Here is a 26,637-nt window from a genome sequence, read left to right as displayed (position 1 = left end):
TTTCTTCGCTCCGATTGGTCGATCGAGAAACAGGCAGCGGAAGAGCCAAGTCTCTAGTCGCTAAACGACTCACGTATTGGCGGGACGGGCGTCACTTCCGGGAGGAGGAGGACACTCGGAAAATTCGGCCATTTTGCTAAGTTCGTCGTCGAGGTTTTTCGCGTAACCGATCGCTTTCGCGTCTTAATCTCTCGAACAGTGCTCGAGTCGTTCTGTTCTAGAGCGCTCGTCATCTGTACGTTATTAGCTCGTAATAAATAACTCGGTCTCGAGCACTTTCTCGTATATACACACAATATATATGTCTTTCTGTCTTCTCGTCGAAACAGCGTGAAAAAGTCTGGTCTGCTAATGCGTGGCGTTTCAGAGAGCTCTCCGACTCGTGCAATGGCGGAGGATTTGGATGTTGAAGCGATGCTGGAGGCACCTTATAAGAAGGGGGTAAGCTTTCATCTTTCGACAATTTCGTTACCCACCTCTTATCTCTGTCTGTCATTTTCTCTTTCTCTCTTTCTCATCATTCTGTCTTGTGTCACTCGGTCATCCTCGTCTCGCTCACGTTTGTGAATCGCATTGTCTGGATGCACGAGACGTGCTTTTTTTTTTTTATCTTTTTATCTTTATTTTTTTAAGTACACGCACTCGTCGCCATGTAGGAGAGAAAGAGAATCGACTTCTGTTCCCTTCTATCCCCCCCCCCCCCACCCCTATTCTCACTCATTCTATTTATTTACTCTTTCTCTCTTTGTGATATATGGATAGTTTATATACATGTATATATGTGTAGACAAAGTACGCCCTTGTCTCTCTGATGTATCAACTATTGATCAACACCTCCGTTTTCTGTACTTATAGATGGTACGTAACATGTACCCTCGCGCTCGTAGGATGTTCGCCAGCGAGTACCTAGAATGCACTTGAAAGACGAGGTATTAAGATATAGCAATCATCTAACATCATTCTCTACTTAATTCTTTATTTTTCTGTCTCTTTTGTCTCTAGTCTCCGTTTTTTTTTCTATTTAAAACATTTTTTTTTATTTTATTGTCTCACAAAGGCGTTTTTAACGTTTTATAATACATTAGAATGTAGATCATGCATCGTCATGATGACGTTGCACACGAGGCAGTTCTTGACAGTGATAATTGATGGAAAGTTTTGTGCTGTTTGTACATGTGATGACATTGGTACCCTTAGACAGGAATCACACAGACGTCTTTGCTTCTATTTGAATGAAAAGCTGAGTGAATGTGTGAGTATGTGTCTGAATGAATTTAAGAGAATGTCTGATTGAGAATTTACCAAACTGTATAATTGAAGGATTCCTAGGATTTCTGAATTTTGGCATTTACGAATTTAAAGATAGGCAGACCCAAGTATTGTTTAGAGGTTCATGAATTTGTGACTTGAAGGATTTCGACATTGATTCAAAGTCAAATTATTCATATATGTACAAAAATTAGTACAATTGCAATTTTTGTACATATTGGATAAATCAAATGTTTTCTTGTGTTGCATTTAATGGTACAAAACAATATTTCTCTGAATGCAATACTACTTCTCTTAAATTACTTAACAATTGATTAATTGTTTTGCCTAGATAAAAAGGTATTATCTCTCTCTCTCTCTCTCTCTTACCTATAAGGTATAAAGAAAATATTTTATATAATAACACTCTGATAATACTCTATTCATATCCTTCTTCTCTTTCTCTCTTCAAGGATGAATCTGAAGAAAGTAATATTTATAAGAAATGATACATTTTATAATTACACTTTCGTTAAGTACACTTAAATTATAAATATATTATTTTTTTTTTTTTTTTCACCATGTTTTATTTGATGAATTCTGTATCATTTGTTTTATTTTCGTATATCTAATTATATTACATTACATAATAATAATACGTGGAGTTTGCCGATTTTTAAATATCCTATTATGATTTATAAAATTGTATATTGCAATATTATTCTGGTTTATGTTCGTATTATATGATTTGTTATCTGTTTATCCTTATATTATGTTTGAATACTTTTCTCAATTTATTTTTTCTGAAACATGATTCTTGATTTTTATTATAGCAAAGCTATAAAATGCATCTATCAAATTTCCAATCATCAAAATGCTAAAATTCTCTAGTGTGCTTTTATGGAACTTCAAAATGTTTTACTTATACAATGGTTCGCGCGAGCGAGCTCATTTTACAAAATATTTAAATACCCCGCTCACTATTTTTTTGTACAACTTGTAATGATAGCAATTTGCCTTCTAGGTAATGCCATCGATCAGGTATCACAACACTTATTTGCGGTGCAACAGAAGACACGTCAGGCTTCCGAAATTCATACGTTGATTTCAGCAATGCTTTGTGTATTCTGTAAAAATCGGCATTCCTGAGTTGTTTATAAAATGCCTATCCATCTTGTTGACTCATCACTTTATACAGCATATGCATGTGTATGCATAGAGCTATAATCTTGCAAAAGAAAAGCTCAAGTATTCAAGTTGTGCGCGCAATAATTTTCTTCCTTATAATATATTATTTTTTATGTAAATTATTATAATACATTTTATTATATATATGTCAAAAAATGTTTCTTCAAGAAACTGGATAGGAACTTTGTAAGCATCTCGTAGTTACATTTTGTGTTTATATAAACGGCCATATGAAAGTACAACTGGTACAAAAGTAAACTGGTCAGCAAATTGTGTGGAAAAAAATTACAATTAAATTTATTCAAGAAAATGTTGCTTTTATCTTCTTCGTAAGAATAATTTATTTAGCTTAATCAAATTTAATGTCAATTGAACGAACAAAAAAGTTCATCTTCCAAATGATGAGAAGAAATATTCGTTACTTGTTATAGCATACGTTATTGCTATTAAATACAACGTCTTCACGTTATATAATGCCAGAATAAAAGAAACATTTTCTTTGGACTCGGCCAGATCGCGGATCTGTGTCCGAGTCTTGAACAAGTGACTTCCCGGTCGGATTTTTTTCCCTGTACCGGGGAGGGAAAGAGGAATTTTGATTTGACGATCCCCTGATATTAACGAGAGACTTACACTCCCTTTAATCGGTAAAAATGCGCGCGGGCAATCATAGGCAATCGTAGCGATTAGGGTTGCTCACTCGCGTCTCTCGCTTTGAAATCGTGCTGTCTTTGATGAGGGCTCTCTTTTGCAGAAGAAAAAGGATGTGTGGTTGGCCATTGGTAGTTTAAAGACCAAGGCATGCTCAACCCAAGATTGCAATGCTTTCCTAAAACCCGATAAAGCGATTGGTAAGTCTGAGCCAGGTGCTTGCGACCGCGTCGCATCGCTATGCTCGCCCCGTCTCTCACTCTTTCTCTCTCTCTCTCTTCTCTCTCTCTCTCTCTCTCTCTCTCTCTCTCTCTCTCTCTCTCTCTCTCTCTCTCTCTCTCTCTCTCTCTCTCTCTCTCTCTCTCTCTCTCTCTCTCTCTCTCTCTCTCTCTCTCTCTCTCTCTCTCTCTCTTTCTCTCTTTCTCGCTCTCTCTTTCTCGCTCTCTCTCTTTCTCTTTCTCTTTCTCGCTCTCTCTTTCTCGCTCTCTCTTTCTCTTTCTCTCGCTCTCTCTTTCTCTCGCTCTCTCTTTCTCTCGCTCTCTCTTTCTTTCTCTCTCTTTCTCTTTCTCTTTCTCTTTCTCTTTCTCTTTCTCTTTCTCTATCACACATGCTCTCTCTCACGCTCGCTCTTTCTTTCTTCTCTTCTTATACCTTTCCCTTCCTCAGCGCTCTCGGAGACCTATTTATAGAGTCCTGGAAAAGTAAAACGAACGGACAAAAAAAAAAGATGAGAAAAAGCACGAGAATTGACGCCGATGTCTGTCTCTGTCATCCAGCATAATAATGAAAAAAAAAGCATTGCTCTTCCGCAGCAAGGAGAAAGGTTGCTACTGTAGTGTAAATAATATATCGACAGGATAAGAAAAAGAGATTCTCTCGTTCCCAATTCTTGTCGAATTTGATACTCGTAGAGAACCCAAAGAAAAAGAGATAATAACGTTTTTAATTGTTATATATCAATTTTATATAGCGAAAACAAAAAAACCACACTGTCTTTACGAAATTTACTAACGTTCTACGATTTGCTTTTTGTCCCCTTGTTCGCGCGTCCCTGCCACATCGACTGGCTGGCATGGCATTCAACTGTTTGCTGTTCGTAGGAGCAGGACTCCTCCTCCAAAGACAAGTCCTCCAAGGAGAATGGGTCTAGTCGCAAATCGTCTGGGTGAGTAGATCATCATTTCTCTCAACTATTTACAATTATAATTAAGGATTAATTAAGAATGGAGAATGTAGATGAGAAGAGTTACGAGACTCTTTAATTGCACGACCCTTCTCGTATTTAACTTTGAAACTAAGCAAGATTATAGGTGACCCTACGTGTTAAAACCTGGTAGTTATCTAAAGGGGGTTTTTTCCCCAAAATACAATTATCGATACAATACCCATCTCATCTCGCTTTTATTATTTTGTCACGTTTTGAGATTTTTATTTGGGTCGCTTTTAAATTAAACAGTTTGTATCGATGATGACTGAATTATGGCTTTAAATGCGACGCATTAATAATAAAGGGGTGATGTTGATAACATGAAAACGCGTTTTGCACAGCGATTAAAAATTAGAGACTTACTTTGATTTTCCAATTCAATTTTAATGGACTTTAATCGCGAGAAAAGATTGCGATAAAATTTGGAAACTGTAAAAGGTTTCATTTTCATTCACTTTTCTTGCGCCAATCTTTTCACATCTTTGTTAGGATATTCTTTCAACTCGAAAATATACAATTATACAAGTTGGCAAATTTAAAAAAAAAGTCTGAACGAAATTGTAATTCGAGTAACTGTGTTAGCATGTCAATTCTGATGCACTATCAATTTCTGCATATAACATTGTCAATTTGAGTTATACTAAAGAGGAAAGTCTTTATTGTGTTATCTCTTGTGTTATCACCGCTGTAATTTCGCATAATTCGCGTAATGTCTTTGTGCCATAATTGAAGCAGCGTTAGCAACTGGCCACTTAATAGACCGATCTGAAGTTTTATTCTCTTTGTTATAGACCCCATACAATTAGTGTAAATGCTGCTTAATTTGATAATTCCAAAGGTTAAACCTGACGATGGTAAGTATATATATAGGAAGAATATCTGTATTACAGATTCCTCTCGCGAACTCAAATTGCATATTTTGATTCTTAATGATTCTTAAAGACTCTTAAAGAAAATTATATAGAATGGCATTGCGTTATCTTAACACAACCGAGTCTTAGGTAAACTCGATATTAAGTACAAGAAAGTTTGATGACGCAACTTTGTGTTTCTGTGGCTGAAGTAGGTATTGCTAATAGAAAACTAAAGAAACGCATATTTTCAAGCGCTTCATTTTATTTTATATATATCATGTACTACATTATCTATTTAAATTTTCTATAAAAAAAAATTATACTATATAATTCAATCTAAATACGTTAGTGATATACCTATATTCTGCAATAACAAAATTTTATAATTATAATTTCATAATTTAGTTATAATAACATAATTATTATAAACATCAATATATGGAGATGTTGAAATCTTTTTCTATTCCTAATTATACATATTAATAATATATTCTATAAATTTTAGGGATTATCTTGCAAAATGTTTCAGACCTCTCTATCGTCAAAATTCTTTTAGAAAATTTTATAAATTTTATAAATCGTTTATTTCTCTCCTCATCTTTTCAGTATTTAATCAAGTTTATGGCTCAAACAGTGACATCTTAACTTTGATATTCTTTTTAGTTTGACGTTTAATATAAGCTAATATGTCTCTGATACATCCTGACATATATCTGCAATAAACGATTATACATGGAGATACCTTGTGTCTTCACTTTGGTTTTTAAAGGTTTATCGAATTGAACAATTTTACTCGATCCCCTTCATTTTGAGCGAACCTTTTTAATTGAAGTACTTTTCTTTTTCTAGGAAAAGCAAACATCGTTCGCGTTCTCGTTCACGATCTCAAAATCGCGATCGTCGGGACAAGGACAAGGATCGGCGGGATCGTGACAGAGACAGGGATCGGGATCGCGATCGAGAGAGGGATCGCGATCGCGATCGGGATCGTCGACGCAGATCGCGATCACGAGACAAGCGGGACCGTGACAGGGATCGTGACGACAAGGATAAGGAGACAGGGAGGCGAGACAGAGACAAGGATAGGGATAGAAGAAGAAAGAGATCGCTAACTCCGCTCACTCTTCCTAGAGCCCGACCGCCGTTCGGAAAAGGTCATAGTCCCCTTGGAATGTAAGTATATACCTTATACAAATTGAAACATTTGTACTTTGATTGAATATTTGAATGAGGAAAGGTTCCGCTGTTTACAACGCATATCGTAGGTCACTAGCTCACTAGGTTTATCATCTCTTATTGACCTGTTTTGTCTATCTGGACTTTTTTAAAAACGAGCCAGATCACGCGCGCGTATTTAATTTATGATAAAATTTGATTTTATCATAAATTAAATTTAGTTATTTAATATTTATTTATAAATTTAAATTGTTAAACTTAATAATCTTCTCGTGATGATGGAATTATAAAGTTAAGAACATTACTGCTGTATGACGAGATCTTTGCTTCTCAATCTGCAATTGATATGCAATGATTATATGATCGATCCTAAGTAAAGATTTTATAACAGGAAGACTGCATAATTGACTAGACCCAATCATGGAACTTGCAATCTATGATTTTGGGGGATATATTTATGCTAAATTAATTTGGATATGAGGTTTCGTTTGTTTTGTTACTATTGCGCACATATTATAGTAACAGAAATTAATATTCAACAATATCAAACTTACAAATCAGAATTTTTCTTAAAATTTTCAACACACATGTTCTCTCTTTTTTTATATTTACTGATAATAATAATTCTGTTTTTCAGAAATGATGAATTAACGCCAGAGGAGCGAGATGCCAGAACTGTTTTTTGTATGCAATTAAGTCAGCGAATTCGAGCACGTGATTTAGAGGAATTCTTCTCGAGTGTTGGCAAAGTGCAAGATGTTAGACTTATTACATGTAACAAAACTCGAAGGTTTAAGGGCATTGCTTACGTCGAATTCAAAGATCCAGAAAGTGTAACACTCGTGAGTATACATTCGTGTTATATTATTATACAATTGAAGATAAGTGGTCAAAGAAATATTTTTCAAAATAATAATTTCTTGAGCTTCTGTTTCTAAACGAAATTTTCTGAACGAAAATAACTGAGAAAATATGTTCTTTACCTTCACATTGCTTTTTGCAGGCTCTCGGTCTGTCAGGACAAAAGCTACTTGGAGTACCTATTGTAGTACAGCATACACAAGCTGAGAAGAATCGCATGGGCAATTCTATGCCAAATCTAATGCCTAAAGGACAAACGGGACCAATGCGATTGTACGTGGGATCTCTGCACTTTAATATTACGGAAGATATGCTTCGCGGAATTTTCGAGCCTTTCGGAAAGATCGATAACATACAGTTAATTATGGATCCTGAAACCGGACGAAGCAAGGGTTATGGTTTCTTGACAGTAAGTTTTTCTATAGTCTTATCTATTATGCAAAGTCTTTTCTCTAAATATATGCCAAATTATTATTTCTTTATACAATAATTCACTCTATATCTTTTATATAAATGTTGATGTTTTAAATATATTTCTGCTAAATATATCTCTGTAAAACTCAAAACCTTTATTACATTTTCAGTTCAGAAATGCAGATGATGCAAAGAAAGCTTTAGAACAACTGAATGGATTTGAGCTTGCTGGTAGACCTATGAAAGTTGGCAATGTAACGGAACGAACTGATCTGATTCAGGGACCTTCTCTTCTCGATACAGATGAATTAGATCGTAGTGGTATTGATCTCGGTGCGACTGGAAGGTACGTAAAATATAATTAAAAAGGAGACACGCACACATAAGAAAAGAATATAAATATGCATATATACATAAAAATTATATACAATATAATATGATTAAAATATTCGCAATTTAATTCTTGCAGATTACAGCTGATGTTCAAATTGGCGGAAGGTACCGGCCTGGAAATTCCTCCTGCTGCGGCAAACGCTTTAAATATGGCTCCAGTCATGACACAGTCACAGCCACCACCTCAGGCAGCCCCTCCAATCGCGACACAGTGCTTTATGTTATCGAACATGTTCGACCCACAAAAGTAAGTCGCCCAGATTTTCTCATATCAAAGCAACATTTACGAATTTAATTCGTAAATTGCATATTTGTAGACCTGGTGTCATGTATACCATACTTTCACTAGGGGGAATATATATGCTAAATAAAAATATTATCGCACTTAAGCATATATGTAAATAGTAGTATGCAAAGTAATGATAATATGACAAGCTTTTGTTGTATAGAAACATTTTTTTTGAATAAAATCATTAATCTATTTTATTAAATATATGTAAAGTCATAAATATTACTAATAATAATTTTTTTTGCAAAAATCACATTTATAATCGTTCTATCATTATTGATTTCAGTGAGACGAATCCTAATTGGGCGAAAGAAATCCGCGACGATGTAATCGAGGAATGCAACAAGCATGGCGGTGTATTGCATGTGTACGTGGACCAAGCGTCACCGCAGGGCAACGTTTATGTTAAGTGTCCGTCGATTGCAACCGCCGTGGCGGCCGTAAACTCGCTACACGGTCGATGGTTTGCCGGTCGCGTCATAACTGCTGCCTACGTGCCGGTAGTGAATTATCACTCTTTGTTCCCGGACGCGATGACTGCGTTGCAACTCTTGGTGCCGAGCGCGCCGCGAAGAGGAATGTGATAATCTTAAAACGAGCAAGCGTGCAACAATCGTCCACTGATGTGTAAATTCTTCTATAGTATTGCGTTCTATTCTCTATCACACAACACAACACACACACACACGCACACACTCATTTCATCGCTATCGCGTAGGATTGCATTTTTTTTTATTGACAAGAAAAAGGAAACGATCTTCAAGAATGAGTTCAAGTTTTAAGAGTTTTTGAGGATCGCACTGGAACAAGTTGTATTACAATGGCATAAATTCACAGCATATCGTAAATGCAAGAAGTTTGAATCGTCTCACAGCATCATGCATCATATGAATCGAATTTTTGATCAAAATGTGATCAAAATTTTACAATCGAAGAATATACGAGGTATTTTGTTCAACATTTTGAATCTGGCTATTTCGAATTACATAAATTGATAGACTAGAGAATTTATTGATTATAAAGTAAATGATTTTTTTTATATGTATGTTTTGTGTTTTTAATTTTTTTTTCCTTTTTCACATAATATGAAAGATATTGAATGTTTTGAATTTTTCTTGGTAATATTATAATAAACAATATATTATAACCTGAAATATTTTTACTTATATACTTGCATCAAAATTATAAAAAGAATTTATGTCATGAGAAGAGTATACACAATTTTGAAAATGGTTTTTTAATTTCGTATACATAAACATGTCCTAGTAATAAAATGATTCAAAAATAGAAGGCATAAAAGAAAGATTTATAACAGATTCAAAATGTTAATAATTATAATAAAGTATGTGCAGTTTTGTTTCTATCAAGACAGTCACGTTTATGTTTCTTCCAAAACTACAAAACATATTTATTGACATGAGATGAAGTCTCAAACACGTACCAACATATTATGTTTCGCATTCAATATACCATGATATTTTTAAACTTGATTTTGTGTAATATTCAATCAATCATTTATAACTGTTCTGTTGGATGAGAAAACCTTAATTCTCTCATTCCTAATATATTTCTAATGCTAAAATTTGTATCTAAAATATGAGAAACACGTCTAAATATTAAAATAATAAAATAAAACTTCTCTGTTGTATCGCCTAATTTGTGTGATTTCAAAATTCCTTACTTTTTAGTTTATATCTTCTCTAGATTACATCTGCAGCTGCGATTTAAGTAGGAAGAAAATTTATTTAATTAGAATATATTCTATTTTCAATTTATTTAAAAATTTTAAAAATTATGTAGAGCTTGTACATTATTACATTACATTTATATTGGGGATGAAAGGATTAAGGTACGCTTGTAATGATTGTAACAAAAAGGTTTACAATAATGAAAATTATCTTAAGTATACATTAGATTTGTTATATTTATGTGGAAATTGAAGAGGAAAAATGTATGATAGAAACAAAAGATCTACACATATTAGAAACTTTTCACTCGGCTAATACACTGATTCATGATAAGATATTCTTTACTTTTAACGCAATTTATGCAATTTTGCATTACATTACCATTTTAATAAAAAGCTATTGTGTGATCAGATACTACATAATATATATCATAAAATTTTACTCTTTATGAACAGTAAAATGCAATTAGAATTTTTAGTTATACGTAAAAACACCTATATACACCACAGCTATTATATAATAAAAATAATAAGTGGAATAATCTAGGTTTTGGAGTTCGCAAAATTTTCTTGTTGCTGAAATGCTCTTGTATTAAAAGAGAATAAAAGGCTAATAAAATTATTGTGCGAATGATAGACTCGAAATAATTGTTCAAAGAACAAAACAATTGTCAGGATTTGTAAGGGTTTTACATCTTTGTGTTCGTATAATTATATATACTGTTGACATAAACAATTGCGTTAAACTACAACAGAAATTTTAAATTAAAATAATTTTTTTTTTTTTTTTTTTTTAGATTTTTGTGTTGATTTGGTTAAATAATGAGAAAATACCGCATTTTTTAAAATCTCAGTTTATGTGGCGTATAATTTAAAAGGGCGGAATAATATAATATCTTTATATATATTGCAACGTTTCGTGTAAAGTGACATGATTGCATATTTTCAAATATACGATAGAAAAGAAATATAGATTTAAAAAAAGAATATTTCAATCATCATATACTATTTATGAAAAAGCAGCATTTTCTCTCTATTCCTTTCTAAGATATATCTTAGAAAAGAATCTGTTTATATATCGAGCAATATATAAGTATTTTCTGATTTAGATAGTCATAAATTATGCAGAATTTCTAATCGTTATAAAAATGTAGACTTTGATAAAGTGTCCATTGCGAAACGAAAAAAAAGAAAAATCAGAATAAAATATAATCAGAATAAAAGATTCACTGAAAATATTTTGTGTAGTGACAGAAGTTTGTAGTTTAACAAAGTTTAAGATTCTTACTTATAGTCCTCTATGATCGAGCCGTCGAAGAAAGAGTTAATTTGTATATAAGTTTTTGTAAATTATAATTCTAAGTAGCGTCATAGACACATAAGTAATGTCACTTTATTGTATCTTCGTATTAACAAAATATGAATGTATACTTTGATGATTATAAACCAAATTATGCGTTTTTTTACATTCCTAACACACATGTACGTACATATGTACACATATTCATTCATTTTTCATTCATGTATACACATATATATATATAAAATAAAATTTATTTGGGATCCATCCAAGAAAATACGAGCTACGAGCTGTTATATTATTATTAATATAATAGTTCATACTTTATTAAGTGGATCTCAAGTATTTTATTTATTTTTCAAAAAAAGAATTTTAGTATATATATATATATATAAAGTATATAAATATATAGTATATAAAGAATTATAGCCCGTATAATAACTCTTAACTTGTTAGCTATCTAGCACTGATTTTTTCGCATTCATATTCACTTGTATTTATTTGTATGGAAAAAAGTTGATCAATCCTTCAATTTTATATATAATCAATATATTTATAATGTTTAAATATGAATGGAAGTAAAGAAGAACGAATAAATAATTCAATTAAAATAGACTTAGAGGCTGCGCACAATAAAATAAGTAAGAAACAGGGAATAAAGAATCGAAAATAGGGAACAGTTTAATATAAAACATATGAAATATAATTTGAAATCTAATTTTTTAAATATATATAATTGATCCATCAAAATATTATTCAAAATATTGTTCCAAGTGACGTCGAGTAAAGCGCTCTATGTTAATCGATCTTTTCAATGATCGATTAATCGATCGCGAAAGGCTGATAATTTCTCATTAGACAGTTGGCACCACTGCGGCGACATTCCGCGTAAATTTCGTGCGTCGCCGATTGTAGTTTCGTTTGTCGCGTGCTGTTTTTTCAAATATACGTCGCATATAATTAACAAAAGCGCATAAAATGCGTGTATACAATTAAAAGCGGGAATATGAAAAGTCGCGATTAATGTCGGGAGTTCTACACAAAGTATCGCGCGATTAAAATCCTAAGTGCCGTATAGAGTCGCGTACGGTTAACGTATTTTATGTCGGGATGAGTGTCGTTCAAAGTGTCGTGCGATTATTTAATTTTGCTAATTAATGCGCGAGCGTGTGCTGTGTAAGTGCTAAAGTACAAACAAAGAGAGGAGGAGGAGGCCCGGGGAGGCATCGGGCACCGGCGAAGCAATCATGAGGTAAATAATTATAATTAAAACAAATTTATAAAAATTAATATATAAATATATATAATTTAGTTTATAAGTTAATATATATAATTTAATTTATAATTATTTAACTTACTTTTTAAAAATTAAATTTTTTATTATATTTTATATAAATTTAGATCTAAAAACACAATTAAAAAGTTTAATAATTTTTGACCTAATTTTATTAAATATATTTTATGAATGAAAGTTTAATTGCGCATTATTGACTTTTTCAAATATTAATTAATTTGAAAACTATTTTGTATATATATAATTTGTATTTTTTATATGTTATAGGTCAACGCTTTGTACTATAGAGCTCCACTGTTGCGCATCATATTGGTGAGTGTAATTGCATACATATGTTTAATGCATAATTGTATACATTGTATATATAACATACTATTTGTATGTAAATTAATCACCAAAATGAACTAGAGCGCAATTCAGAAAAGAGTTAAGAAATTTATATATTAACTTTGTATAAAAAAATTTAAGAAATTATACGTTAACTTTTTCATTAAAACAATGAATTACATAATTTTTTTTTTAAACTAAAAAATATATGCCAAGTAAATAAAAGTATTAAAAATTCTCGTTATTTTGATTCATGTGTATATTTACATATTCATGAACATGATTAAAATTTTCTGGAAATTAATTCTGTTATATATTAAAATATACAAATATAGGGGTCTGCGCACAATAAAAGGAATAAGAAAGGAAATAGAGAGCAGAAAACAGGAACAGGAAATAGGGAACAGTTTAATATAAAACATATATGAAATGTAATTTATAGTAACGCAGAATAGAGAAATTTCATCATTTCACCTTAGCACTATTCCTATATTCCTCTATTTTGCGTTACAAAATTATATTTCATGTTTTACATAGAACTGTTCTCTGTTACTGTTTTTTATTTTTTATTCCCTATTCCTTATTTCTTTTATTGTGCATAGCCCCTTATATATCAAAATTAGGAAATAGTAGATATATATTTTGATCATAAATAAAAGTTTCAATGACAACGTTAAAGATTTTACATTAATGTTTGATAGCTATAAACTCATATATATTTCATTTCATATGTATATATATGTTTCGTGCGTAAATGCAGTCTGATTTAATCATCATATTTAATCTAAGTGATGATGAAGTGATTGTACTAGGCACAGCATCATATATGTGTCAGATCATTTCAATATGTACATTTATTATTCTTTCAATTTTAAATCCGCGCACAAAGATATATGATCACTGGGAAACACTACGGATGGCAAACCCGTATGAAGAGTAAGTTCCTCTTTACTAGGCATCGGGATTATCTGCTCCACTTGGAATTTATCTCTTTCGTAGAATATGTAATCCAAGCAACCAGAGAACTCTGGCGTGTAGTTCGTATATTCCGGTGTACCACAGGCACTGGACATGCAAAGATCCTGCGTTAGAGATACATTTTTTATAGCTTCCGCAGAATCTGAAAAATAAAGATAAATTTATACAATTTCGATTGTGTACACATCGTATTCAATTAACAGACAACGGAATTAAAATGAGCTTTCGCGTAAATTAATATGAAAAATCACTCACTACTATTCCAGTCTTCATAGTCTTCCGGAACGTAATTTTCAGTCATTAACTGATAAATGCCGCATTCTGGCACGCTGTTAAAATCTCCGCAAAGTATCACGCTTACATTACATTCGGGATTCTGCCAACATATGCACGATCGTTAATTGCAAAATTATGATATACAATATATGTAATTGAAACTTCAAAATATGTTTGACTTGAATAATTTATATGAATACTAGAACGTTCTCAAATTATATTTTCCTTGAACGTATAAATGTAAATAATTTTTATCGAAAAAAAATACCTCTTCTCGTATCTTTTTCGCCACTTCATGTATATATGTAATCGCGTAATATCCTTGCAGCAAACGTATGTGATCCGCATCAGGTTTAAAGTATAAATGCGTATTCCCGATGATCAAGATTTCAGATCGGTTCTCTTTAGATCTCAACGTCGTTGCCTAAAATCATAATTAAATTTTATTTTTTCGATTGACACTAATATTGGCATTAATATCATCAATAAGCAATCATCATAAGCGAATTACCTGAATGGTTGTATTTCTACTAAGAAATCTCTCCTTCGTCTTGTCGTTGTTAATTTTGGACCAAGTAACGGCGAATCTCGGAAAATCGGTATTTTGAGCCATCACACTGAACTGAAATCCTAATTTCTCGAACCTTTCCTGATTGAAAAACGTGGCGAGTCCTTCGTTAATTTCATTTTTTGTAACAAATACACCATCGTAATTCAGCATGTACAAGGATGGCAGTAAATCATACTCATATATGCTCCTATCAACTTCTTGCAGACAAATTATGTCACTGTTGAATCCTATACAAAATATATTATAAACTATTGCTTTAATTTAATAATCTAAAATAATATTTTATTTTAATAACTTGAAGAAACTCCAAAAATTATGATCTTATTTTTTTAAATAATAAAACAAATAATACCATCATTTTTAGACTTAGAACATTTTTTTGAGGAATTTTTTTTACGTTTGATAAAACGATTTAAATAATTTGAAAATTATATACTTAATGTATACCTATTATTTCTTTGAGTATTAATTGCTTTCTATAGTCCATATCTAATGCATATTGTGGACAATATGGATACAACACATCCTTGGAAAAATCAGAATCAGCATATGTATCTGCCAGTATATTGTAGGATACTATTCTAAAACTGAATTTGTTTCCATTAATAAATATCCTATATAAGTAAAATGTATATGACATAATAGATAATTTCTTAGCTGTATTATGCACAATACAGATTTTTTTATCTCATATTTATACACATTTTATGAGTATCGTATATAAATGTGTGTGTTTGTGTACCTTCTGCCCACTAATTTATGTTTTGTAAACTGGTGTCGAATGTCAAATGGACATAGTCCAGGACCAGCCTCCACGACACTCTTCGACTGCACTTCCATATTACAACCAGAATCCGATTCGTTCCGCGGTTCGCAGCTGATCTTCAAGTTGCAACCAATATCAGATGTATTTGGTATATACAGATATTCACTCCCTACGTGTGTCCATAAATTTGGTTTGTTGTTAATAGCGTCGTTTTTGTACCAGTTAAATATCGATCGTTTCGTGTCAGTGTACAGCGACTCAAATTTAGATGGGTAAGTCGGAAAACCCACTAGTATGCTTGATGGTAACGAAATATTGATGATATAAGGCGCATTTCGCTTCACTAAGAACGTCTTCTCAAAAATGATCAATTTAAGTTCCGTGGTATCCTGTAGAAGGCTCTCACACAATACATCGCCATCCACTTTGATATCATCCTTGAGAAGCATGATCTTCCCATTATCCACGTTGTCATTTGGCAGAGTACAAGTATCTAAAGTAGGGTTTTTCTTCCTTTTTCTCTCCACCTAAAGAAAAAGTTTTGTTTCTCATGACTGGGTACTTAATAGTTTATGTGCTATATTTAATTTTTTATATAAAGTCTATATATTTAGAAATATTAATTCTTCACAATTTACAAAGTTAATTTTTCGAAATTTTTTAAAATTTATTATAAAAAACTTTATAAAATTATTGTTAAAGAAAATTTCTTTCTCAATTGTAGCACTATTTTTGAACATCCTGCGTTGTGAAATATAATACCATAATTATAGTAAAATTCATTATACTAAAATGTAATTTCTTTTGATATAAACCATTTTAAAAAAGGAAAAAAAGCACGTATAAATTATTCATTAATTTTCATTCATTCTACACATCAGATTTGAATATTATAGATACCAACTTTGAGTACATATTCTTTTATTCTTTTGATTAGCAAATGTTATTTATACTCCGCGTGCAAATCATATAAATAAAAAAGGTGAGAAAATTAATTTTTTCACCTTTTTATTTATGATTTTGCAAACGTTTGTGTCGACTCTCTTGAGGAAATTGTTGACGCTCTCCGCGATCTGTCTGGAAAAGTTGAACTGGCGGTCGACCTTCATCGTCTCGTTCACGTAGCGGAACGAGATGTCGAACACCTCGCTACCCTTCTCGTAGCGGAGGAACGCCTCGTTCATCCTGAACACGCGTCTCGGATGCGCGTGTTTACCGCGAAACGACGTGAGGATCGACGACGGGACCAGGTGAGCTCTGTAAGCGAACAATTTAACCCCGAACGCACTTTGCATTATAATGCAATTGCATTTCGTTCACCTCGAAGTAGACGGTACAGCTTCGATTGAGATTGATTGACTCCTCGAAAATGAGGTTTAATAATTTCAGCGTGTAATATTAGTTAAGGGGAGAAGAAAGTTTTTCACTGTATATTGGGGAGAAAATAAATTTTTGAGGTTATAAATATCTTCGTGATGCTCCTTTTCGCGTTTATCGATAAATCGCGTTTATCGACAAATTTGTCTGTTGATTATTCTACACCACGCTAGATGGAGCCAGAAGGTTATAAAAAAATTGGCGCTTATGCAGACCTTTATATACCAGGTGTCCCATTTTAAAGGACCCACTCAAATATCTCATTGTCAGAAACACTGCGTTAAATCGAAAAATGTTTCCTACAAAAGTTGTAGGGTTTCGAGAGGGACATAACATAGTAATATTCATATGACCTTGGGCGGCGTCTCCAAGGTCAAATGAAGGTGAGAATGAATTTTGAAAAGAAGAAAAAATATTAGGAAAATAAAAAAATGCTTCAGATAAAAGTTGTTCAAATTAATTAGTAGAAAAAGATGTTATAATACAAAATATGGGTTTCCATTTAAAAAATTCATTCTCACCTTCACTTGACTTTGGAGGCGCCGCCCAATTCATATGAATATTACTATGTTATGTCCCCCTCGAAACCCTACAACTTTTGTAGGAAACATTTTTCGATTTAACGCAGTGTTTCTGAAATATTTGAGTGGGTCCTTTAAAATGGGACACCCGGTATATATTTAATAAGAAAAAAAATTTAATAAAATAAAATTCGTGTCGATTAGCAAATTAAATCTGCTTAAATCTTTATTTTATTTTAGGATATTTTTATCTTTGCACAAAGTCATATTTTCTTTAATCAGTCTTAATTTTACTTGTATCTTTTTTTTTTCATGAAATAGTTAATATAATATAAAATGCAACGATTTATTTTTCGTTTTCTGATTTTAATTCTTCGTGTTTTTCCGTTTTTGTATCTTCATCGTTATTTTCTAATTGTGTTTTTTCGCATTCTTCCGATTTTGTTTCCTCAAATTTTTCTAATTTTATTTCCTCGTTTTTTGCTGATCTCGCTTCCTTGCATTTTTCTTCCTCGGTTTCTTCGTGTTTTTCTAATTTCGTTTCTTCGGATTTCTCTAATTTAGTTTCTTGGTATTTTTTCGATATCGTTTCCTCAGGTTCTCCTTGTAATTCATCCGTTTTCTCGCTTTTCTCAGATTTTGTTTCTTCGTGTTCTTCTAATTTTATTTCTTCCTCTAATTTCGTATCGTGTTTTGCAGAGGTTATTTCTTCTTCAATCTTATTATTGTTAGGATGGGATTTTTTTGCTAAAATTTCTTTCATTTTTCCTCTAGATCGTTCCGCTCTAGTTGGATATTTGACGGTCACGCATGTCGGTACTTTTCTCTTAATCAACTGTAAATTTGTACATTTAATCATCGCTCGCACAATTAATAAAGCTGTTTATTAATAATTGCTTACCGTACGAGGTAATATTTTTTTAGACGCAATTTTTTGGCAAGTCATGCTCCTGTCCCAAGCTTGCTTCTCCTTCCACCAAATACGCTGATAGTCGTTCGAGAGCAATTGTTCAATGCGAGGATGTCTTTCCCTGTAGAAATTGAATCGTAAATATATTTATATAATAATATATAATTGATATATAAATATAATATAAAAAATATCATATTTTTCCTTGAAAATCGGCAAAGAAAATGATTCAATGTAGACAATTCAAGAAAAATTTCCTTATAATTTCTTTAATTTTTATTCATTCTCTTCTCCTTTTTATTTAAAATTTATTATAATTTTTTAGTAATTTTTAGAAGCTTTAGATTTGATTGAAGATAATTTTTTATAATTTTTTTCGGCATAGGATCTTGTTTTCTTGCAAAGATGAGTGTCATGAGAATAATTTTAACGCATTATCTTGGGAAATCTATTGATATAATATTCTATGATATATTAAACATCTAATTATACCTATTATCGTATTTAATTTATTTATCTATGTTATATTATATATCTAATATGATTATATTATATTATTATATATTATTATAATATTATATATTATTATATTATTATATATTATTATATATTATTATATTATTATATATCTATGAATTTAAATGTAATTTCGGGTCGGATTTCTTTCCCATCCTTATTAAGTTCCCTATTAAGTTTAATAAATATTCATACTTTTCGTAAGATGGTATGAATGCCCTCATCGTCGTGTAGCTCGAGGACACGATGTTGTCCGATTGTTTGCGAGGCATCGCGGGCGTCCATGCTTTGACATTATTCAAATTGTGGATGTTCGTCGCGTTCATGCGGACGACCCCGGAAAGCCTATCTGTGATCTATATTTATCAGCGTGACGCGCGCGAACGATAGTGCCCGCGATTTCAAAGGATTTCTTTTCGGATTCGGCAAATTTCCTTCGGCGAAGGTTATCGCGAATCGCGCGCGACGAACAAGACTCGAGGGACTCGATCGACAAACGTGAATCGGGACAAATATAACGAGGTAAACAACGAAGGTGGCTTTGAAATGCGATGCGTTTTCTCACAGAGATTATTCATCGAGGTTATATCGAACATTCGTCGATACAAATGGCAAATTTCGCGGCACGAAAGGTATGTGTGTCAAGACAAATTCGACGATATAATATATTCAGACCTTGCAATTGCACTTTATTTATGTTTTCTGTAACGCAAAATAGCATGAGCGTAAATATATAATAATATAACAATAATATGATATATTATTGAAGAAAAGAAAGAGGAGAAAAGAGAGCGAGAGGGGGGAGGGGAGAGAGAAAGAGTTTGTGCAAGTGGAAAGAATTACATATTCCATTTCTTATATTTATATTGTACTTTTCTACGTTTTTGTATTTTTTGTCCATCAGCAAAGAGTTATGTTTATATTATCTTATCGTTTCAAAGATACGTATATCAAATGCCATAGACCTAAAAAGAATTTTTGCAAACATTATATATATATCTCAAATACGATAAAACCGCTAAGATTTTATGCTTTTACAATCTTTTATTACATTATGTATTTATTATTGCAAACGTAGATTTCTTCACAGCTTTCTTGATTGTTAAATTTTAATGCTAAGTAGCTCTATAACAAGCTCGAGTTTGTTTGTGTGTATAATTTTATTAAAAAATAAATTAAAAGCAAAGAATATGCTATATCTTTATCTTCAACTCTCCAACTTAATTTTCACAATAAAAAATAAGCCAAATTAAAAAAAATTTTTAAATAGAGAAAATATATAATATAATTTATAATAATATTAATATTTATTTATTATTGCAATATTAATATAATTATAATTATTATAACCGTTTATATATACACATATATAAAAAATATATATTATATATAATATATAATATTTTTTTTATTGATTCATAATTCGAGAATTATCAATATGCATCTTTTGTCAGTATTTTTATCTCAGGTTTAAGTAAACAGTTCATCTACACAAACCATCTATATTTTATACTGATTATGAGAACAATTTTTGTACTAATCTTTTTTTATGATCTGTTCTTTTTTTCGTCGTATAATTTGTTCGAAATAGCTTTTATAGGTTCCACTTCTCGTTGATCTTTCTTAGATTCTCCTGAGTTACAAGCGGCGATATTATCAGTTAATTATAGAAACGCATGCCGAGCGCATTACTCGCTGTAAATAAAAACGAGTTCGTTTGCGTTAAGGGGCTCGATTCTTGAATTCATTCGCAAGAGAAACGTATGCGCAAATTCGGCTCTTACAGAAAAGTTGCAAGTTGATTGGCTAAAAGCCATGCGATAGTCAATCAACTTGCAACTTTTCTGTAAGAGCCGAATTTGCGTATACGTTTCTCTTGCGAATGAATTCAAGAATCGAGTCCCAGGTTGCGTGCGATGACCGTGAACGCCCGATTATTATTAATCTCATATGATTTAATACCTTCACGCATGAGCGTGCGTAAGCATATCGTTGATTTCATGTCCTTTTATCCAGAGTAAGTCCTTTTAGTCCATTATTTCGACGTATCACCTTGTCGATTCCATTATTCGCAGACATAAATCCACGATGATGTAAATCCAACGTTACTTTCGTAATGCGGGATATAAATCAGAGTAATCGCGCGACAACATTTTCCACTGACATTAATATATTAATAGCCGCCGTTTTTTTATTGCTAATTATATCTTGATATTACTAATAAACAGAGAGACAAGAAAAGAAAGATATATTTGAATATTTATTAGAAAATTTTTTCAATTAAGAGTAAAGAAGAACTATTTATGTTTTAAACAAACAAGAATTAAATTTTTATATATTTTTTCAGTAATTTGATAGTAAAAAGAATCACAATATTTTTTTGCATTGTCATGTAACGAATAAAGCATAAAGTGTTAAACGAAGTTTCTTCGAGCAAGTTGAAGAAAATTAACCGATTAAATTCTCTGCGTTTATCCAATTAGCATTGCAAATCATCATTTCTCGATCTTCTTAATATAATAATACGTCTTCGTCTCATAAATCCTCATATGTAATTTTCGTCATTTTGCGCTTACATAATTGTAACTGATTCGTCGAGAAAGTCCGCGAGATCATGAGAAATGAAACCGAAAGTTAGTCCAGTGTCGAAAATTAAAGAGAGACGTAGGCTAAACGCATAATCGATACAATCGTGAAGGACAGTCGTGTTTATGCTAATGAATTTTTTTTTTACTCTGCATCGATGCTAATCGCCGTTATATACGTATTACGTGTATTGCGATATTGCGTGCGCCTTTATTAAGTCGTTTGGCCAAGCCACACCCGAGCCGCGGAATCAGGGACGATCTTTAAAGTCTGATGTGTTCATACCCGTTGCCCGAATTCCGCAAATTGAATTGATTGCATTCCAGGAAAGAAAAAAAGAGATGTTATTCAACGATCGTGCTTGATTTCAAGCACGATCGTTGATTAATGTTTTTTATTGTTTTATATAATCTCTGTAGATATTTCTTCTTTTCACAGTTGCTGTGATCTCTTTTCTTATATTACATTATTCTTTAATTACATCTTCTGTTATTTTTTAAATATTATTTTTACTTCAATTGTATAACAAAAATCTTTATTATTTTTATATGTAATTGTAATAAATAGTTTTATTTTTTCTGAAATGTTTTGGCTTAATAAATTAGAATTGAGTAATTTAGAAAATTATTTCTTTCAACGATCGAGTAAAATTATCTTTTGATAATACAAAATTGAATTTTTCTAGTTGTGACTTTTATATTATTCGAACGATAGAAAATATTATACAACAGATATAATATTTATAATCAATATCATAATATATAATCAAAACGCATCTCATATTTTTTTTCATACATAAAATAATTTTGTCTTATACACTCACAATAATTCGATTCGGCAGAGAATCGAATAATTGAATTATTATATTTTTGTTGAAAGAGTATCTCCTCTTATCCGTTTTACATATTATGCAAAAAAAAAATATCACCATCGCGACCTAAATACTATTCGCAATCACATTCGCAGACAATGCGCAGCCGGCGCATTTATTTAATTTATCGCGACGTCGGGATCGCGAAGAGATTTCTCGGCGTAATTGCGTTCGCGTTTCTTAATTGACTTTTTTTTTTATCGACTTTAATCAGGTTGCACAATGTCGCGCGCTCTCCCGCCACACGACAGATTTCGCGCTCACGCACCCACAAAATTTGCATAAAGGATATCTGGCCCACGGCCCGCATAATCCCGCCGACTTTCTGGCGACGGACGGAGGAACACGAATTGCGCTTTGTATAACAGCTCTGATATGCAAAACCGTGTTTTCGATCGGTCCCGCGCGCGCAGATAATTCTCTCATTTAAAACTTCTCTCTCTCCAGACAATCTCTGCCGAGCAGCCGGCTTTTATTCCTGCCGACATCATATCATATCGAGACAAGGTTAGTTATTATACTTACCCTCTTTCGGTATCGGGACCTTTACTTGTAAAGACAAGAAATTTAAATTTTTTTACGAGTTGTATTTCTACTTTAGATAGGTTGCGAAATTCAAAAGTCTCTCGTTGAAGCTATATTGAACGGGATAGCGGGAAAAATTTACATGTAGTTTTATATTGTTTTCCACATCTATTTTTCTATATATGACGTTTCCCATATTTATTAAATTAATCAATTTTTTTGAAGTGTAATTATAGAAAAAAGCAAATGAAGAATGAGAAAACGAGTGTATTAACGAGTTCTTTTTTGTAGAACAAAAGAAACATCGCAACTTATGTATGTGTCTTATCTCCTTTGCTTGGTTATTTCGGTCAAACAGTCAAGACAGGTGATTCGGTATAATTTGCGGCATAAATTCAAACCATGAGAGAGCACAAATTAAGAACAGATTTATATTAAGTATACGTTTCGTTTCGCGGCGCGTGTGAGAAGCCCGAAAGAAAATCGAAAGTCCGTCCGGTGCGCGACGTGGCGCCGGCTGAACTTTGCAGAGATTGAAGGAAGAGCCAGCTTGGACTGGGAGAGACCCGTGTTACATGATTACTGGCAAATTGCTCATATCTGCTTAATTAACGGGAAAACGTATCGGAGACGTATCTCTCGCGCGACCAGGTGCGCTCGGGCAGATGCGCGAAACGTCTGGGATTTTTTATTTACTTCTGCCATTTAAAACGCGTCGCGTGTGATTATGGCAAAGGCGAAAATCTGGGTCGGAGAAACTTTGGACCGCTCTCATTTTCGTCCTTCTCTTTTTTCCTTCCCACATTTTTCCCCCCTTTTCAGTTTTTATCTTTGCACAGCTTGAGCCCGCGCGAAACATCTGGAAACGTCTCGATAAACGAATGATCTTCTGGTACACAGATGTACCAGATCGAGAGTATTTTCTTCCCCGAGACAAATCGAGAGCGATTTAACATAACGCGTGATTAACGAAATAGACGTCAGAAGAGAAGAATCACGTATCGCAATGTAAATATTTAATCGTAGAGAGTTGTAGTACCTCTAATCTCACTTTTATACCTTTGAATGTTTATGAATTAATTGAATCGAAAGAATTATAAGTGATTTGTATCCGCAAGTAAACGTTGTTTAAAAAAATTCTTTCTGGTTACCCTACACGTCGCGTTCGACGGAAAGTGAGAAGTGAATATGCGATAAATAGCTGTAGATATTGTTGAAGAACATTTTACGTTCGAGCATATCGAGGATATGAATCCCTTCGTAGATCGGCGATAGAGAAATGCCCATTATTTCGTTCGCGCTGGTAATGAGCACCGCAGGCTCTCCGCACGTTTCATTCTATCTGATTACGAATGGTCATCATAAATTAAATCCAATTGGGCACCGAAGGACAACTACCACCCGAAATCGATTATTATCGCGCACGGCAATGAGCATGTTGTTGTGAAAAGTCGCTCCGATAATCAAATGTCATGAAATGTGTAACAGTCTTTTCTTTTTAAAATTTTTTTTTACAACAAAATTATATCGTAATTTTTTAAATTATTATTGTAGATTTTTTCTAATATTTTTTTTTTAATATTGTATTTATTTTTAAGTATTATAATTGTTTTCGTGACAAAATTATATTGTAATTTTCTTTTTTGTAACAGTTTGTTCTTTTTTTGATAGTATTATATTTGGGCTGCGATATAGCTTGTGTTCTCCAAGTAGTATTTCACCTTCGAAGATCTAGCCGATGGCATCGTGTGTATAAGCGCTTTAAATTTGATCTGCTCTTTGTATTCCGTGTTGCGACACGGTAGCACAGTAATCGTTCACCATAATAAATTCAGGGGCACGGTAGTTTATATAACTAGAGAATTCGTCGCTCGCCGAGAGATTAATGGATCGAACAATTTACGTCCGCGGGGAAGTAAGGCTATCTGATACAAGAATTAAATTACTCGTCATCCTTGATCTCTGCGCCACAGGGGATCCTAAATAATACAGAATGTCTAAATCTGGTTGCAAGGATGTTTAAAAAATCTCTGAGAGATAAGGACAGATATCTTTTAGATATCTTTAAGATTTTTGTATTTCTTGAAAAATTCATCGAACGTATATTTTTATTCGCAATATAATTCCAAGATCGTTCCATAATCGATAGATCTCTAATTTTCTCGAGCTCGACCTTATTTTTCTTATATGAGAAACAATATATTTATAGCTTTAAATACAGGTTTAATTATTTCCCAGTGTGCTGGAAGTAGCTAATTATACGAGAATTACGTGTCGCGTAATTACTGTCGCGTAAGAGAAAAATGACTTTTGATCCGATCCGTTAGCGCGCTAACGGATCAAATGCATAACAACAGTTTCCGTTGAAGAACGTGATTCACGATCCACAAGGATCGAGAATTTATACCCGTATAGCCGCCGGCATAGGTTTCTTGCTCAACTGTTTCTTACTCGTTGTTTCAAAACGACGATACTGTGAGAGATCTTCGTGCTGCTCACGCGAAGCTGAAGAAGCAGAAGAAGAAGAGCTCAAGTGAACGTAAGATTGCAGAAGCGAGCACCTGCGAAGACGTTCACCAACGCATACGTGCGGCACGCGATTTATCGATATCGACGATAGCATCCTTCGACGTTGAGAAGTGATTCCCTGAACCGGTCGACCTGACGCTGGAAACTGGTTGTTGCAATTTTGTAACGTTGTAGCGTTGCAAGATGTAGTTAACGAAATACAATAATCGGTGTACTTCCGTACAGGGTGTTCCAAAATCGGTCGATGATATCCCAAGAGTAGAGATGCCTGTGGATTCAATCGATAGAAAATTGTTAGATACATATGTCGTACATGATAATTAGGAGGAATAAATCTATAGATCGCGTGCTGCACGTATGGGTCGGTGAACGTCTCTTCGCAGATACTCGCTTCTACAATCTCACGTTCACTCGAGCTCTTCTTCGTTTTTTGTCTTCTTTTTTTATTAAATTACAGAGAAAACAGAAACATACATATATTTCAAATTATATAGAAGAAGATTATTTCAAAAATATTTATTTAAAATATACAATTTTAACATAGCGTCGTTTATTCATATACTGATATAATTTCTTTTTTTTTAGCTTTTTAAAATTAAAAGTTTTTAATATACTATATTTGGTGATATATTATATAAAAAATGTAACACATAATTTATATATTATATGTTACGAATATTTTTATAACTTTCCTGTTTGTTGTTATAAAAAATGTTTACCTTGATTAAATTTAAATTGGAATTATATATACATTGCATACAAGCTTAGCAATATTCAGGAACGTCAATAATGTAATTGAAAAAAATTAAAACATTAAACAAATAAAGTTATTTATATTTTATTCGTATTTTAGAAATTCGAGCTCTAGTCAATCGGCTGTCCATATCTCTCTCTTGTCAGTTTTCATATCATTCTATATATAGATTATAATTTCTCTGTCTGTCTCACTTGAGTTTTAAGATCCCGAGACTATTACCAGACTCCTTTCGAGTTTCGTGATCTCTATTATTATGATTATAATACGATGCAAACTGCGTCGTATCATAATCAAACTTCTATAATAAAATATAATAAAACTTCTCGCATCATCTCGTCATATCTGGATTAAAATGAGCGCGATGAAATCGATCGAGAAGCGTCGGTTAATCGAAGTAATGGTTTATTTCTCCACTTACGTCCTTCAATTGCAACACGGTGCATTATAGCGCGATTTCGTCCTCGTCATCTTATCGATCTAAAAATTTCGCGAATCATCGTTTATAAAAGCGTTCGGATAAAAGCGAAAAAATTCGTTCGGTGACGAGAAAAAAGAAAATTTATCT

The 26,637-nt window shown here is 32.6% G+C and overlaps 3 protein-coding genes and 1 long non-coding RNA gene across 4 annotated transcripts in view; 2 read left to right on the top strand and 2 right to left on the bottom strand.

The window, feature by feature from the left end:
- The first annotated feature begins 105 nt into the window (after positions 1-105).
- Caper (RNA-binding protein 39-like protein Caper) lies at positions 106-11,419 on the top strand. The gene is made up of 9 exons (XM_083037669.1): positions 106-235; positions 330-441; positions 4,188-4,252; positions 5,998-6,321; positions 6,962-7,166; positions 7,328-7,594; positions 7,770-7,945; positions 8,069-8,239; positions 8,568-11,419. The coding sequence occupies exons 2-9, from the start codon at positions 352-354 to the stop codon at positions 8,863-8,865; spliced, it is 1,596 nt and encodes a 531-aa protein (XP_082893795.1). The 5' UTR covers positions 106-235; positions 330-351; the 3' UTR covers positions 8,866-11,419.
- Positions 11,420-13,725: 2,306 nt separating this feature from the next.
- On the bottom strand, positions 13,726-16,664 carry LOC145936441 (2',5'-phosphodiesterase 12). Its single transcript, XM_083038679.1, has 7 exons — positions 16,485-16,664; positions 15,457-16,007; positions 15,162-15,301; positions 14,655-14,941; positions 14,412-14,567; positions 14,123-14,243; positions 13,726-14,009 (listed from the first exon to the last, which is right to left on the bottom strand). The coding sequence occupies exons 1-7, from the start codon at positions 16,662-16,664 to the stop codon at positions 13,747-13,749; spliced, it is 1,698 nt and encodes a 565-aa protein (XP_082894805.1). The 3' UTR covers positions 13,726-13,746.
- The window catches only part of LOC145936460 (uncharacterized), a 76,157-nt gene continuing 66,111 nt past the window's right edge, over positions 16,592-26,637 (top strand). The window contains exon 1 of the long non-coding RNA XR_014425396.1: positions 16,592-16,730. This is a non-coding gene — a long non-coding RNA (uncharacterized LOC145936460). The remainder of the gene's footprint in view (positions 16,731-26,637) is intronic.
- LOC145936737 (uncharacterized) lies at positions 17,724-19,225 on the bottom strand. The gene is made up of 3 exons (XM_083039210.1): positions 19,000-19,225; positions 18,280-18,409; positions 17,724-18,213 (listed from the first exon to the last, which is right to left on the bottom strand). Exons 1-3 carry the CDS (start codon positions 19,128-19,130, stop codon positions 17,725-17,727), a joined length of 750 nt encoding a protein of 249 aa, XP_082895336.1. The 5' UTR covers positions 19,131-19,225; the 3' UTR covers position 17,724.

This window comes from Prenolepis imparis, unplaced genomic scaffold (genome assembly GCF_030444845.1).
Source record: "Prenolepis imparis isolate NDT839.2.m4 unplaced genomic scaffold, iyPreImpa1.0 SCAF_5, whole genome shotgun sequence".
NCBI classification, from domain to species: domain Eukaryota; kingdom Metazoa; phylum Arthropoda; class Insecta; order Hymenoptera; family Formicidae; genus Prenolepis; species Prenolepis imparis.
This window is presented reverse-complemented; position numbering and strand designations above follow the sequence as displayed.

Bases quoted from the DNA above. Each gene is read 5' to 3' on its own strand.
- Caper (XM_083037669.1), top strand. From the start codon at position 352: ATGCGTGGCGTTTCAGAGAGCTCTCCGACTCGTGCAATGGCGGAGGAT. The intron at 442-4,187 runs GTAAGCTTTCAT...TGCTGTTCGTAG, and splicing joins AGGCACCTTATAAGAAGGGG to GAGCAGGACTCCTCCTCCAA. The intron at 7,946-8,068 runs GTACGTAAAATA...TAATTCTTGCAG, and splicing joins GATCTCGGTGCGACTGGAAG to ATTACAGCTGATGTTCAAAT.
- LOC145936441 (XM_083038679.1), bottom strand. From the start codon at position 16,664: ATGAACGAGGCGTTCCTCCGCTACGAGAAGGGTAGCGAGGTGTTCGAC. The intron at 15,302-15,456 runs GTACACAAACAC...AAACAAATTCAG, and splicing joins CATAAATTAGTGGGCAGAAG to TTTTAGAATAGTATCCTACA. The intron at 14,244-14,411 runs GTATTTTTTTTC...ATATGTTGGCAG, and splicing joins CGAAAAAGATACGAGAAGAG to AATCCCGAATGTAATGTAAG.
- LOC145936737 (XM_083039210.1), bottom strand. From the start codon at position 19,130: ATGAACGCGACGAACATCCACAATTTGAATAATGTCAAAGCATGGACG. The intron at 18,410-18,999 runs GTATGAATATTT...CAATTTCTACAG, and splicing joins TTCATACCATCTTACGAAAA to GGAAAGACATCCTCGCATTG. The intron at 18,214-18,279 runs GTAAGCAATTAT...ACAAATTTACAG, and splicing joins AAAAAATATTACCTCGTACG to TTGATTAAGAGAAAAGTACC.